General features: G+C 34.3%; 1 protein-coding gene across 4 annotated transcripts in view; it reads right to left on the minus strand.

Annotated features, from left to right (window-relative positions):
* The window catches only part of AKAP6 (A-kinase anchoring protein 6), a 560862-nt gene that overhangs the window by 39370 nt on the left and 504650 nt on the right, over positions 1–16842 (minus strand). For all 4 annotated transcript variants that reach the window (XM_031952248.1, XM_031952249.1, XM_031952250.1 and 1 more), the window contains exon 12: positions 10290–10505. In XM_031952248.1, coding sequence (XP_031808108.1) covers positions 10290–10505 — 216 coding nt within the window. The remainder of the gene's footprint in view (positions 1–10289; positions 10506–16842) is intronic.

The raw sequence follows: 16842 nt of genomic DNA on the forward strand, positions 1-16842 counted from the left end.
AATTACATAGTGTGTTAAGCACTTTACAAATATCATCTAATTTGATTCCACAATAAGGCTGTGCGGTAGGTGTTAGTATTCCCATTTTACAAATAAGGAAATGGAGACAAACAGATTAAGTGAATTGCCCAGAGTCATACAATTAGGTGACTGAGGCTGGATTTCAACTGCCTTCCTGATTTCAGGCCCAATGCTCTACCTAGCACCCTAAAAAGTTTATTCTAATAGTAATATTCATATTGGTAGGAGCAGAAAAAGAATATTCTTAGAGGAAACCTTGTAAATCATCTAGCCCAACTATACTTAAAAGGAATACCCACCATTATTATACCCACATCCCTAAATGGTGATTATATCCAAGGACAAGGAGTCTACCTCTTCTCTTGGCACTCCATTCCATTTTAAGAACAAAATGAAACCAAGCAATGTTTCTATACCAGTGAAGAAGTTGCAATAATCTAGGCAGGGCATGACGGGGGACTGCACTAGGTAAGGGTAGCAGAGATGGAAAGAAAAGCGTGGATCTTTCCCAATGTTCTGCCACAAACACTAAAGTGGGAGAAGGGGGATTCTATTAATATTCATTTGTTGACTTTAACTTAGGTGTTAGAATATTTGACCTTTAATGGGATCTATGGATTTTAGAGTTGGAATTTGCGACAGTATCAATCCAGAACTTTTAATGTTACAAATGAAGGGAAATAAATCTCAAAAATAAAATGAGGGAAAATAAAATGTTACAAGTAAATGAAAATAAAATAAAACATAATTTCTCACATGAGAGTTATAACACAAACTTCTGTAATTCCTGTCTTCCATTTATAAGTCATCTCATTACTTCTTTGGCCCCTCCTCTGCCTGTTCCCAGAGACCCTAGGTCAGATTAATTGACATCTTTTGAGAATCTCTTGGACCTACTCACATTTTTTATCAGAAGTTTATCTCTATATAATGGCATCAACAACAATATACACTCAATCTTATGTTTATGTCATTAGGAAAAAATGGGAATAGTGGCAAAAATCTCTCTATACAATCCTTTCATATTTTTGAAACCTAATAAAAAGTTGCCTTGTTACATAAATTAGACATTTTTTGAGGGTAGGGGTCAAGCCTAGTTTGCTTGTAGCATGTGGGAGCCTCAAAACCCAAATAAACTAAACATTCTGAGAATATGAAGAAAAGAATAAGAATATCAAGGGGAGGTTAAAAGAAAAAATAACTTTCTCATTAATAAATAGCTCTTGAATATGCTTTGTGGTAGCTAAAGATGGCTAGAAAATGCTTTAAAGAAGAAGTGAGTCACTTTACTTTGAGTTTCTTTAAAAAAAAATCTCTCTTAAGTAATTAAGTGCAAGTAATTACATAATTACTTGATTATGCAGCACTAAAATTTTATAGGAGTTTTCCAGTTAAACTCTAGTCTTATAAAATAATTACCTTAGTTAAATTTATTTACTAAATGAAGTAATTCATTCTGATGGATTTCATATTGTTTTTTAGTTTAGGAGATAGGTCTATAGCTACATTTACATCATATGAGTATAAACTCCCAACTTTTTTGGATCAAAGCAGTTATTTTCCAATGAGAAAACACACATTTACCAATAAAGAACAGCATTTAATCTGCAGTCCAAAGTTTCAAAGCATTAAAATGTTCAATGTTTTGCCCAGGGCTATAAAGACAAGGTATGTCCAAGGTGGGATTTGAACCCAGGTTTTTCTGATTGCAAAACTGACCTTCTGTTATGTCACTCTATCTGTCTTTCTCTTGGTAAATATGTCTTTTTATTACGTTGATGTACATTTATGTATATACATATTTATGTATGGATATAAACATATGTATGTATATTTATTTATGTGTGAAATCTAGGATTATTTTGTTAGTACTTTGTTATCCCACCCAGAAGAGCTTGAAGTCTTCATTAACTACCTTAAAATAATGACTGAGTATGTTAAGCATCCCTCCCACAAACTATATAGTTAGAAACACTGTCACAGTTACTGATTAGTAACCCCAAAACAGCACTCTAGGAAGCATCTTCATCTGTATTTCCCTAACATTATAAATGATGAGAGTGGAGTTATAATTTTGGCAACGGAATAGTATTATAATTATTTTGTTTTTGAAAATGCATCATAACTGAGTGAATGCATAAGAGGGTAGGGGGAATGAGAGAAGAGGGAGGCTAAGATTGACGAACCAGTGTTTCATGTACCTCCTGCTTGTAAGAAATAAGCACCCAAGAAACAAGCCCAGGAAACATGAAGAGGATTGTCTTTTTTTTTTTCTTTTACTTAAAGTGAGCTGTCTCACCATTGCAAATTTTCCCAAGTTCTTAGAACTCTAATTAAAATGTGGTAATTGGTTATGTTACCTCAATTACCATGATGCATGGACATTGATGAAAAGTGACAGCAATTGAATCCCTTGGGTGTTATACCCTGGGGCCATCCCATTTATCGTGGCCTTATTATTTTCAATTATGTGGCTGGATGTAGAACATACTTCCAAAGCCAGCAGAAGTGCAGGGTTTCTCTGGACACACAATTCTGTGTTCTATACCAGGGCACTGGAGTGGCAGGGAAAGAGGGAAGTTAAAAAAAAAAAGAAAGAAAGAAAAGAAAAGAAAAAAACACTTTGGTGAAGAACAGAAACAATACTAGAACAACCAAGGATTCAAAGACAGATGTTTTCCACACATACAAGAAGACTGGGAGAATCTCAGACGAACTAAGATGCTGTTTTTGCTTAAAAATATTTATTTTTAAAAACATGGAAGGTGGCACTTCATGGGGACCATTTTTCTGATGATAAATAGGATTGCTATTAACTAAGAAAATGACTTTAGAATTCAGCACTAAGGCAGTATACAAAAATGAAAACTATTCCAAGTTAGGTAAAATGGGCAAAATTTTTCTGCCCTGCAGAAGTGGGGTTCTTACTTTATATCTGGGAGCATCTGAAGGCACAGGATATTTGACCAATGGAAAATATGCTGCAAAACAAACGAAACACTTTCTGGTTTAAATTGTCCTATGTTTTGAGTACATAAAATGCCTACACTAGGAATGGTAGGATTTGGAATAGACATTGGAGACTTATTTTGTTATATTAATAGAACTTTGCAATTAATTGTCAAGTAAAATAATAATGCTTGCTTTTTTTTTTTTGCTATTTCTTCAATGCTTAAAACATAGTAGACCCTACATAAAGAAGAAACAAACAAAAACAAAACAAAATCCAGTTCCTGTTTTTTAAGTATTTAGATATATGCTGCATATATTTATATAACTAGGGAGAAAGAGAACTAGAGATCAAATTCATCTTTTTCATTTTTTCATGTGGGAAAACTAAGAGCTGAAAAAATAAATAATTTGATTGAATTCATACAACTTGTTAGTGGTCAGAGTCAGGACTAAAACTTTCTTATTCCCAATTACACTGGGGCTCATTTTGCTATATAACCCTGCTATGCCATATATACCAATACTGTTAAATATATACTCATAATCTGTGTGTTAAATTGTAGGTTGTCACTTTTTATTTTCTATTGTTTATACACACACACACACACACACACATATATATATATATATACACACACACATATGATATACATATAGGCATATATATTAAGTGTATACGTTTGTATAAATACATACTCAGTTCTGTAGAGGCTGTTTATTTGGTAACCTTGGCTGTTCTAAACATTCCTTAGAATGTATCAAGATGTCTTCTGAGTAGTCAAAATAGAAGCCAGAAAGTCCATCAATCAACATGCATTTGTTAAGCACTTACTGTGTTCTGGGAATTATTCTAGACACTATGGATACAAAAACAGAAATGCAATATTCCCTGACCTGAAGAAGCTTACTCTCTAGAAGGAGTGGGTGGAGGATAACATGTATACTTACAATTATGTAAAACATACATGGGAAGGCACTATCATTTATCCATGTCCAGAAAGGAAGGTATTAAATAACAACTCTGATCTTTGAAGAAAAGTAGACATTTTAAGAGAATACAGATAAAGGAGGTGGTTCTTTCAGATATGGGGTGGGGGGGGTTGGTGGTGGTGGAAGGAATAGATAACACAAAAACAAACAGCTGGACAATTAAGTGCCAGGTGGGCAGCAAGAAGGTCAACTGGATTCTAATATACCTGAAGGATAACAATTTGTGGGGTTTTTGTCTTTGCAATAGTATTTTTAATTTTCCAAATACATGTAAAGATAGTTTTCAACATTCATTTCTGTAAGACTTTGTGTTCCAAATTTTTTTCTTTTACTCTCTCCCCAAGACAGCAAGTAATCGGATCTAGGTTAAATATGTATAATTCCTTTAAATAGATTTTCATATTTGTCATGTTGTACAAGAAAAATCAGATCAAAAGGGTAGAAAAAACCTTGAGAAAGGAAAAAAACAAACAAAAAAAAGTGAAAATATTGTTCTTTATTCTACATTAAATTTCCATAGTTCTTTCTCTGGATGTAAAAGGCATTTTCCATCCTGAGTCTATTAGAATTGAAGGACAACATTTATAACAAGGTTGGAAAGCTAGGTTAGTTTTAAAGGTTTTTAAATGCCCTAAAGGAGAGTTTATATTTGATCCTCAAAGTAATATAGGACCACTAGAGTTTATTGAACAAGAGTGGAATGTGGTCAGACCTGTGTATTTTAAGAAAATCACTTTGCATTTGAGATTGCCAAGAGACTTGAGGCGGGGAAAACAATAAGGAGACAATTGTGAGAGTGAAAAAAAGATGATAAATTTGAGAGGCATAATGTAGGCACATCTTTTGCTCTGGAGTCCTCAGTCTTTTTTTTTTTTTTTTTAACTTAGATACAAGCCTGGTTCAACTAAACAAATGTTTATTAAATGTCTTTGTGTGCGTGTCACAGTGCTAGGTTGCCCCTTGAAATAGAATAGGAGGGATAGGACTTAAATCCAAATAGGTAGGATGTGATACAGGCAAATGAGAGACTCAGAAAAAATGCCATTAGAAGTAGAAGAGTAGAATAACTTTCAGCTGGAAGATCAAAGTAGGCTTCACGGGGGAGGTGGCCCTCAAGTTGGACCTTGAAGAAGGGAAAGGCTATTAGTAAGAGGAGATGTAGAAAGGGTTTATTTCAATCATAGGAGACAAGCAAAATGTATGCAAGAGTGCGTATATCTATGCATTTTGAGAAACAACTGGTGTTCAAGTGGGCCAGAAAGACAAAGTGTGAAAGACTGAAAAGAGAAGCTGGGGCCAGATTGTAGGAACTTAAATGTTTTCTATTTTGCCCTATAAGTATCAGGGAGCCATTGAAGGTTCTGAGCAAAGTCAAACTATGCATTAAAAATATAACAACAATAACAACTCATTTATTAACTACAAAGTGCTTTACAAATTTTATCTCATTTAGTTCCCACAACAACCTTGGAATGTAGGAGCTATTATCCTAATTTTACATATGAGCAGGATTCAAGACCTCTATTCCAGTGTCCCTATCTACTATATTTCTTAGCTGCCTCTAGAGATCACAGTTTAGGATATACAATAATAAACTAGACAGGGACCAAGAGACAGGGACATGATGAGCTGACCAGTTCTATATCATTTAAGAGCCAAAAATGAAAGAAATGGGTCATTGCTGTACAGTGATGAAAAAACTTAAAGGATTCATAGAAATTGTTTTCAAAATATTCAAGAGTTGTTATAGGAAAAGGAATAAACTTGTTTTCAGAACATAGAGCTAGAATCAGTTTCTAGAAGTTATGGAAAAGCAGACTTCAACTTGATAGAAGGAAAAACCTTCCCAACAATTAGAAATATCCCCAAGTGGACTTCTTGGTCTTTTCCACCTGTCCTCAAGAATCTCATCAGTGGAAAATCCCATCATCTTGTAATAGCTAATCATTGTTGGTACTCAAATCCCATCAGAACTCTCTGTTCCTCAATTTAGAGGGTAGAATCATGAACTTCTCAACTAACATTTAAGGAGAGGGAAGAATAAAGCATATCATTTTCTACCTGCTACCACTCATTTTAACTTTCTTTGATTTTCCATATAACAGGAAATAATTTCTAGTTATCCTCTCTCTTCTGTTTTCAGATTTATTTTGTATGTTGAGTTTCCAAACTGGAATATAAGCTTCTTTAGGGCAAGACTGTATTTTTCTTCTTTTTCCATGACAACCCTTTGAATATTTGAAAATGTTTACCATGAATCCCTTATAAATAAATTTGAAATAAGGAGAGAAAAAAAGGAAGAGGAAATCTTGACATATTGAGGAGAAATTTAAAAAGTGGAAAACTAACTACAGAGATAATCAAACTAAAATGTGATTCTTTGGAAAGACTAACCAAATGGATGTATATAATGTGTGAACTCAATCAAATATTTTTTTAAAAAGTTAATAGTGTACTACAAAAATCTTTCTCAAGAAAAAGAAAGAAGAAAAAAATATTTCACCAAATTCCTTACAATTCATATATAGTCCTACTACCTAAACCAGGAAACATAAAACAAAGATAACTATAGATTAATGTCACGAATACATAGCAATATATCCCCCTAAGTACTCACCATGACCATGTGGAATTTATTCCATCAATTTGAACATGAGTCAAAATTAGGAAAATAATCTATATAAACACATTTGTAACAAACCAAGTGATTATATGAAAAGAAAAAGCTTTTGAGAAAATACAAGGTTCATTTATGCCAAAACCCCTAAGAAATATAGGGTAGGCACTGAAGGGACATTTTTGGTGCTAAATTAAAGGTAGCTTTATTTTCAATGGAGAAATATGAGAAATTTTTAAAATAAAATTTACGTGGGTAAATTAAAGATGAATCCTGTCCGCACTATTCATTGACATTCCTAGAAATGCTTTTAAAGTTTAGTATAATGACTAGTTTAAAAATTTTTATTGATTAATTGGCTTCTAAGCAAGAAGAAGAAAGTACAATTAAAAACAAATATTGGCAAAGAATAGGGGAAAAATCATCTCTATTAACAGACAATGTAATTATTTATTTAGAAAACCCTAGAAAGTTAGCAAATAAACTAATCTAGATGATTAATAAAGATGATTCAATAAAGTAGGAAAATAAATCTATAAAAATTGCCAGCATTTCTATTTAGCAACAAAATTTTTTAGGGGAAAATATTTTTAAAATCTCATTCACAATAATTGCAAAAGGTACAGAACATCTGGGAGTCAATCTTCAGGTTTTCAATTAATAAACATTTTAAATGAACAATCTAGTAACTAATGGGTGGGATGCTTATTGATTATAATTATGCTCTGTCAATATAATAAAAATTATAATCCAACCTAAATTGGTTTCCAGATTTATTCTTATAACTAACCAGATTTATTCTCTTTCTTGAGAGAAGCCGATGAAATAGTAACAAAAGTCATTTGGAGGAACTATTTTTTAGAGATTCTAGAATATCCTAAAATTTCAAAGGAATGAATGAAGGGGAGGGAGAATAAAAACCAAAGATGAATGGTGATTTTCAATCATATTTTAAGCCAACAATCTTTAAATATATATACATATATAAGTGGTATGCTGATTTAAAAAATAGAAAATAGAATTATTGGAATAGACTAAGCAAGAATCAGTTGGAATAAATAGTCCAGCAATTAATAAAACCAAAGATATAAATTACCTGGGGAAAATTCATCATTTGATAAGAACTACATGGAAAATTAGAAAACAGAATTTGCCCAAAAAAGTGGAGAGGGACTTATAGCAACCTCTTACAACATTTACTGCAATAAGTTCCAAGTGAACACTTGATTTAAGTATAAAAATATCACATCATCATCATCATTAAATAGTGCCTACCATCTGCTAGGCACTGTACTAAGAGATTTACAATTGTTATCTCATTTAATCTTCCCAACAACCCTGAGAGGTATTAATTCTATTTTACATCAAGGAAACTGGGGCAAATTACCTTAGGGTCACATAATAAGTGTCCAAGGCCAGATTTGAACTCAGGAAGATAAATGTCTTTTGAAAAGCAACTCCACTCAAAGACTGGGGCAAAATTCTGCTGCTAATCAATAGAGAGGAAAACCAAGATTATATATCTGAGTCCTGTAAAGCTAAACTCGAACTTCTTCCTACAAAAACATGTCATAAAACAGCATGTGCTACCTCAGACTCCACTGATGCTCAGACAATTAAACAGTCTTTTGCTCAGTGCCTTGGACTTGTCATATACCAGAAATTCGTTCTATTCCCAAGTCTAATCCATCTTTACAGTGCTTCCCTACTCAATTTAGCCCACAAGGAGTTATTTTTAACCACTACTGTTTTTATTAGCTTAGACGTAGTAGCTTCTTGCCTGGAAAACAAATAACCACAACAAAAAGGATCGATGTTGCTCTTGTCATAGTAACTAACTGATGCTAAGCTGTAGCAGGGCTTCCAAAGTCATAGCTTCAGGGGCTTCCTACTGCTGAAATTTACCCTTATTCCAGAAAAGATATAAAAAGCTCCTCTCCCAAAGACAATTCTAATTTCTAGCCTTCAGAGAGCTTCTCCTGTCTTCCTGCCATTTTTTTATTTTCTTCTGAATCCCAAAAGAAATCCATTTTTTGCTTCCCTGAAGCAAGCTGAACACTAAGAAAATCAGACTGCAGAATTAACATTCAAGGCTTTACAGAGCTCTATATGATTCCTGTTTCAGGCATTTACTAACAACTGCCACCAATATTTCTCGGGATAAAACAACTTTTCCTATCTCTCGCCCCCCGCAAAGGTACCATAGTACCCCAACACAGTAACTAAGTAGTTTCACAACAGGTGGTCTCATGAAAACATAACCAATTGGATAATTATTAGTAATAATTTGCAAGTCATAGGCAATTTGACAACTTTAGCTTAGAAACACCAAACAGCACCCCAGAGGCTAATATCACACTCTCTGAACTCAGAGTAGCTATATATGCTAGGGAGTTTAGAAAGCCAACTAATTCATGGCTCCTTCTGTTCCTAGTCCCTGATGCCAAACATACCAGACAACAAATATTAGGGCACTATTACAAATGGAATTCAGTGAGGAACTCACTTTGCCATTAAAAGATTTTTCCTTTTGATTGCTAGAACTTTGAATCCCCAGCTGTCCACTGAAATGGACCTGGGGATCTACAAGAGCCAGGAGAGTTGTCCTTTTTATTTACTCAATTTATTTGTTCATATATAAGTGTCAGACCTTCTACAAAGAGGATGCTGTCTCCAAGTTTATGCATGAAAAACACAGAATAATGTTGGTAAAGTACTAGATCTTCTGAAGGCAGGAAGACCTCTCTCAGACACACAATTCTGTATGTAATCATAGCAAATCCCTTAACATCTCTCAGGCCTGGTTTTCTTATCAGCAAATTGGAGATAACTTGTTGTTTAGTCATGATCACATGTGATCCCTTCATTCTCATAGGTCATTTGTATATTTTAGGTATTTTTGGTTATTTTTCAGTCATGTCATACTCTTCATGACCCCATTTGGAGTTTTCTTGGAAAAGGTTTGCCTTTTCCTTCTCCAGCTTGTTTTACAGATGAGGAAACTGAGGCAGAGTTTAAGCTAGTAAGTGTCTGAGGTCACATTTGAACTCAGGTCTTTCTGACTCCACTTTGCCATCTGGCTACCTGTCAATATTGGTGAAAGACTGGTAATAACAAATGGAACTTCTAATTCAATTTAGAAATATTTCTTCAAGATTGAACTGAAACTCCCTTTTTCAGCAAATGTGTCAATGTGACACTGTCACATATCTGCCTCAGGTGGGAAATAAAGGAGGATTGGTGTCTAAATCAGAGCTCACCCACATCATGTAATGGAAAGGTAAACATGGCTTTATTTCAAGAAAATATGTACTGCCCCATATGCTCAGAGTACAGAATCAGCTCCCAGCAAAATACTCATGGGGTCTTGTATGATTAACAGGTATTCTGGGCAAGGGGTGATTGAAAAAATTGAGTGAATTAATGATTTGCTTTTGTGAGATTCAATAAAAACCTGTGTGCTATTAAAAACAGAATATTAAGACTTACTAAAATGCATCTTATTAGTCAGGCAAATCTGAGCCCTGTGGGGGGAAAAACAAGCTTTCCCTGCTGATTGGACAGAAGTGCACCTTCAGTCAGCAAACCTACTTGTGAGATGAATGTGTTTGCCAAGACCTAGAAGAATGGTCCTTCTGTGGGGGGGAAAAAAAGGAGGAGAAGAAGACTACGAGAACACTGGGCCTTTTTAAAAGCAAGCATCACTCACCCGCTCCTTGCCCAGCTTCTTTTGTAGCCTTGTTTGCCACTGGACAGCTTGCATGACAATGGCCTCCCACCTTCTCTCGAGGTTCACAATGATCAGCTGCATAGGTTGGTGATCTGCGTTCAGATTGCAGGTCTCCTGGTCATCCAAGAGGTGCTGACAAAGGCGGAGGACCGAGGCCACCCCGCGCCTGCGTTGCTTGATTTCATTACACAGAGACTGCAACAAACACAGAGGAGGATGTCAGTCCTGCCATTTGCCCTCAAACTTTCCATGAGCTGCTAATTTCTTATTTCCTTACATTTTATCTTTTTCAGCTACACTCATCATTTCCAATCACAATGAACAGCGGGCTAATGAGGCTGAAACACACTTGGTCTCCTTTCCATCCAGATTCTTTATCATCCCACTGCATTTTGTTTTATGCATTTAAAAACATTATCCTGAAAAAGGGTGCGTAGGCTTCTTCAGAATGCCATGTCAAAAAGGACCATGTGTGTAAACACACACACAAACAGGTTAAGAACCCCTCTGCTTTAGATGAATATCTCATGTTGCCAACCAAATCTAAGAGAACATTCTGCACCCCCTCCCCACTTCATCACCTTCTCCACTGGGTTATGTACCTGAAAGCTAGTCTATTCCCCTTTGAGACTTAGTCATTTAACATTTTCAAATTGAATTAAAGAAATCTTTCAAGAAACATATATGTCAAGCGTACAGCCTGGCCCAATTTGATTCAATCCCCCTGGAAACCTGAAATGAGGGGGAAAGTCCTACAGAAGGCAATTAGACACCATTAAAGAAAGTAGCACTGTCATTAAATGCTTTGGGGCAAGAAGGTTTGGAGGTTTTTGATATGCTTGAAAGAAGTTCAAGGAAACTAAAAGCTGTTCAAAATATGAAACCTCTTTTCTGAGGGAAAAAAAAACCAAACAGATAATTGAGCTATTCCTGTTCTTTCTAAACTTGATTTAAACAAAAAACAACATGAAAAACAGAAATTAAGATATCAGGGTATTACATCCTGTTGAAAATAAAAAGTTACATACACCCATATAGACAGATAGAGGCAATTTGGAAGGAATATCAAAGCAATGAAACACCGTTTCTCCTGCCCAACCCCCCAGGAAGTTTTTATATTGCTCCTGTGACCCTAGGCTGAAATGACTCTAGTAAAACTACTGAGTACACATGTCTAAAAATGCTCTATCTTTTCTTTGCCTACGGATAATGTGTAAGTGATAGTCTAATTCAAAGCCTTCAAGAGAAATGATGATTATATCCACCAACATCACAGAATTACTAATCTCCTTCTACTGGCACAATTGGACTATTCTAACAGTTAACAGATTGCTTATTAATCAACGAGGGTAAACAAGACAATGCAATTTCATTTAGAGAGAGAGTTTTAATGCCTAAAAGTATTTGTGTTCAAAATGTTAATCCAGATCAGCCTTCATTAGAAGAAGTCTTAAAATGATGAAGTGCATTTCATTGAAATGTACACTGAGTAGTAGTAGATCAGCAGGTGGACATTTCATACAGATGTTCCATTTATTGATATAATGCATTCTATAGCCATTTAAATTACCCTAACTCAGTAATAGCCAGAATTCTATTATTTCTGTAATGAGAGAACCCTGTACCTTTAATATTTCTGAATTTTAAATAAGGTGAATGACAAATTCCCAAACCTCTATTTATGGCAAAATATGACCAGGAATTTTATTATTCAATTTATACCACTGCTGCATTTTCACATATGTTTCCTGAATTTACCCTTATTTATTTTCCTAGGGTTCATTACTATTTCCCTACATAGCTCCTGGTAAACCATTAGGTGTGACATATTTCTTTTCTTATGCTATTCATTAGTCTAATATTAGATGAAGAGAACCCCTACCCTACTCCTTCCCAGACCTACACAGAAATTATATTAAGGATCTGCTTTACCACAAAAACAAAGACCCCAGAGAGATATAAAGTTATAATACTGGCAACCTGCTTTTCTGGCCTTAATTGTGCTATTTACCGGAGACATTTAAATACAACTTAATTTTTAAATTTGCAGCACTGAAGAATAATTTTATGGCAACTGAACTTGATTTGAGGAGAACTTTTACAAATTTATAAATAATGGTATTTATTAAGTTTCAGTTATGTCTGAATCTTTGTGGTGCCTTTTGGGGTTTTCCTCGACAAAGATATTGGAATGTTTTTTTCTTTTCCTTTTACAGATGAGGAAACTGAAGCAAACAAAGTTAAGTAACTTGTCCAGGGTCATACAGCTATTAAGTGTCTGTGGTCATATTTGAACTGAAGAAGAGGAGTCTTCCTGATTTCAGGCCCAGTGTTTTATCCATTAGGCTATCTAGCTGCCCCAACAGTGATCTGTTTGCATTTTTTTAAAAGAAATCTAAAGATTTTTTTTCTTTTTTTATTTGGAGAAGGGGGAGGGAACAAGTTAAGAATTTGGAAAGGGTGAGATTGGAGTCATTGTCTATGCATCAGGTATTGCTTTTGCAAAACTGACTTTGAAACTGAAAAAAGTCAAAATTAAACTACCAAAGATGAGAATCAACAAAATATTTCACAATCAAGTTAACAAGAGGAAAGAAATGACAGAGCATTGTAAATGTAATTTTAGGAGGACATTATATAAAATAAGATTTAGAAATATCCCTTTTAGAAAGTTTTTTTTACCAGTTCTGAAAAAGACAAACAATTAAATGGTAAAAATCTTTTTCTTTCTTTTTTTTTGGGGGGGGGCAATTGGGGTTAAGTGACTTGCCTCGGGTTACACAGCTAGTAAGCGTTAAGTGTCTGAGGCTACATTTAAACTCAGGTTCTCTTGACTTCAGAGTTGGTGCTCTATCCACTGTGCCATCTAGTTACTCCAGTAAAAATCTTCTTAAAAATCATTGAATATGTAATTCTTTTTTTCTACTAAATTTATTTATTTTAATATATATTACTTTATGAATCATGTTGGGGAAAAAAATCAGAGCAAAGGGGAAAAATCATGGGAGAGATTAAAATACAGAAAAAAGAAGTAAACATAGAATGTGTTGATTTACATTCAGACTTTTGGTTCTTTTTCTGCATGCAGATGGCATTTTCTGTTCAAAGTCTATTGGGACTGCCTTGGATCACTGAACCACCGAGAAGAACCAAATCTTTTATAGGTGATCATTATACATTCTTGCTGTTATTGTGTACAATGTATTCCTGGTTCTTCTTGTTGAACCATCAGTTCATGTAAATCTTTCCAGGCTTTTCTAAAATCATATTGTTCATCATTTTTATAGAACAATAATATTCTATTACCTTCATATACCAGCTTGTTCAGCCATTCCCCAACTGATGGGCACCTGCTCATTTTTTAATTCTTTGCTACCACAAAAAGAGCTGCTACAAACATTTTTGCACATGTGGGTCCTTTTCCCTCTTTTAAGATTTCTTTGGGATATAGGCCCAGTAATGACACTGCTGGTCAAAGGGTATGAATAGTTTTTTAACCCTTCTTTAAGAAAAAAAAATAAGAAATCAGAATGATTATTTATGACTACCTATACCGTCACCATGATACTTCAGAGTATCAACCTACTCTCTAGCATATTATTGTTGTTGTTTAATCATTCCGTTGTGTTCAATTCGTTGTGATCCCATAGACCATAGCATGCCAGTACTGCCCATGGGGTTTTTTTGGTAATGGTACCGGAATGATTTACCATTTCCTTCTCCAGTGGATAAAGGCAAACAGGTGAAGAGATTTGTCCAGAGTCACATATCTACTAAGCATTTGAGGCCAGATTTGAACTCAGTTTTTCTGACTCTAGTTCCAGGGTTCTATCCACTGAGTCATCTAGCTGTCTTAATCTATGGCATTAGGTAGTTTAAATGGAGAGATTAACACAAACATTATAAAACAAATAAAAAATCTACTTACTATTTACATAAAATGTCCAATTTTTAGATATTTATAATCATAGTTTTAAAAAATTTCAAACATGCCAAGGGCTTGGTCTATAATCAGGATTAATAACCTCAACTCAAGTTGGAAAACAGTAATTGCTTAAAAATGGGAAAATCCAAAGGAGAATTTTATATGGTCAACATTCCTGTCCCATTCCACCCCCAGTATGTGAAGATAACTATTTTGAAAGTATCTAGGATATTTCTATGATAAACTAATTCTTATCTACATAATAGGGTTTCTGTGCCAATTATTAAAATAATTACTTATTTGTAATCATAAACAGATACCCAAAGAAATCAGCATATCTAGGCTATGATACGTCTGTTTTTCCTTAATATCCTATACCTATGATACCTATCAGAACTACTTATTCAGCACTATTTTCATGCTTAAAAAGGCATATAAAAATGTCAAAATACAGCTAGCTATATAAGATAATTCATTGCAATTACTTTTGGTTTATTTTTAAAAGAAAATACTTTTAAATAGGAATTCAAACATATACCTATGGTTATTTGCATAGTTCAGAAATAAATCAAACAAATGTATAAAATGATTTTTAAAATTTATCTAATGAGATCATAATTTCCCTCTACCCTGATCCCAGGCATAATTATATAATAAAAGGAAAAAAAGGAAAACATCAAAACTATGCACTGTCTCCTACTGCCTACTGAAAAATTGGTTGGTCTTTCTGATGAGCTGATGGAAAGTATTGATGGATTGCCAACTAAGCAGGCCATTTAATTAACCTGAAAGCAGGGTTGATATGCATATTGAGAATGCTCAGATATCTGATAGGTATCTCTGTGATATACATTCTACTATGGAGTGTTCTTCATACAACATTGCAGTGTGGGTAAGGTCTATTTCTACTATATGTGACTTATTTATACTAACCATTATGTATGGCATGAGACATATTTTAGCTGTGTGTATTCAAATTTGTTTTACACTTTATGGATGTTATATATCAGGTATCTATTTCTGAATCTGCCTATAATAGACACAAGGACTACGTGGAATGTTAGTTTGTATATCTACAGACATCTTGGTATATATGAAACAATTTCCAAAGATGGAAAATTTTTCATAGATGGAACAACATAATTATATGTAGCAAGGCCTTCAGATAGCTCATACTTTAAGTATTCTATTTCTAAGTGACAAAAATAAAAATAGAAAATGGCCTGGTCATCCATTGTTGTTAGAGAAAAAATGAAAAAAGTATTTATACTTTATTTCTTTGGGAACTATGAATAAATTTCTGTCAGTTAATTAGTTACTAATTGAGTGATCAGTTTCTCTACTTAGTAGTCCTCAAAATAGTCTATCAATTCTGTGAAAAGAGACACTTTAAAGAAGTTATTCAAGAGAGGAGCTCTGGCATTTGAAAACAGAATCCAATAGTGAAGTGCTAGAAATGAGTAGGCCCAGGGTGACCAGGAGTATGAAGTGACCAGGTATATTGGGAATATTCTAAGCTCACTATGAGGGAGGAAAAGATACTGGAAACTTTTAGTCCTAGAAGTGTAATTTTCCATGGCCATATTTGTTTCTCTTTTATCATACCCTATATGAGTGGCTACCATTCCCATTGATTCCATGTATATTTGTGAAAGACTATTGCATCCTATGTTTAGTAAAAAATAACTTTGATTTCAACTAAATGTGTTGAATGATTAAACATTGAAATTGGTAGGAGTTCATGAGCCATAATTTTAGAACTGGGGGCCCCCAAAATGCTTTGGATGTAGGATGGTTGTTTTTGAGGGCATCTAGTCTGTAACTGAGAGTTGATAGAGCAGGCTTAAGGGTGCTGCTTTATCACACATGTCCAGAGATGGACTAGATGCACAGCAAGAACAAGAGATAAATGTTCATGAACAGTACTCCTGCTTCCCTGGAACTGATCTAATGTAAAGAGAATACAAAGAAGTTCCTTGGAATTTGGGACACTACCTAGTAGCAATATTATAAAAGGATCTAGAAGAGAAAGCACACAGGATGAGCTATAATCTGTATCTTTGGAAGGGATGTTCTTATTGATGAAACCACAGATCCATGGAAATATAAGAGCATTATAAGAATGTTGTCAATGCTCACACTGATAATATGCATCTTTTTTTTTCAGTTAAGTGAAGATAATCTGTAAGTGTGTTTTGGGCTCATTCTAACTGCTTTTATCAATCTTTTGGGAGTAATATGTTACAAATGAGCCAATGGAGAAACTCTTGAGTCTTGTTCCTGATTTATTGTCAACATCGTTCTTGCCTTAGATTTCACTTTTTAATATTGAAGAGAAACCTGAAAATTGCTTATAGATCTGTTAAACAAATGACTGTGGAAGCCCCAGATAACCTTAGTTTTCCCTATATTTTGAGGCATTTTTGACTTAACTATTTTTTAAATAGCATTTTAATTGCTTAGGGAAAGATTTGTGGTTTTCTTTCACGTGATAATCTGGAATAATATTTTTTTTAGTTTGCTTGATAGATCCCCTATAGAAGATTGTTCAAAAGATCGGGGCAAGAATCTCAATACAGGAAAAGATGTGGAAAGGCTGCCATTTGC

The sequence above is a fragment of the Sarcophilus harrisii genome, chromosome 2 (assembly GCF_902635505.1).
Source record: "Sarcophilus harrisii chromosome 2, mSarHar1.11, whole genome shotgun sequence".
Taxonomy (NCBI): Eukaryota; Metazoa; Chordata; class Mammalia; order Dasyuromorphia; family Dasyuridae; genus Sarcophilus; species Sarcophilus harrisii.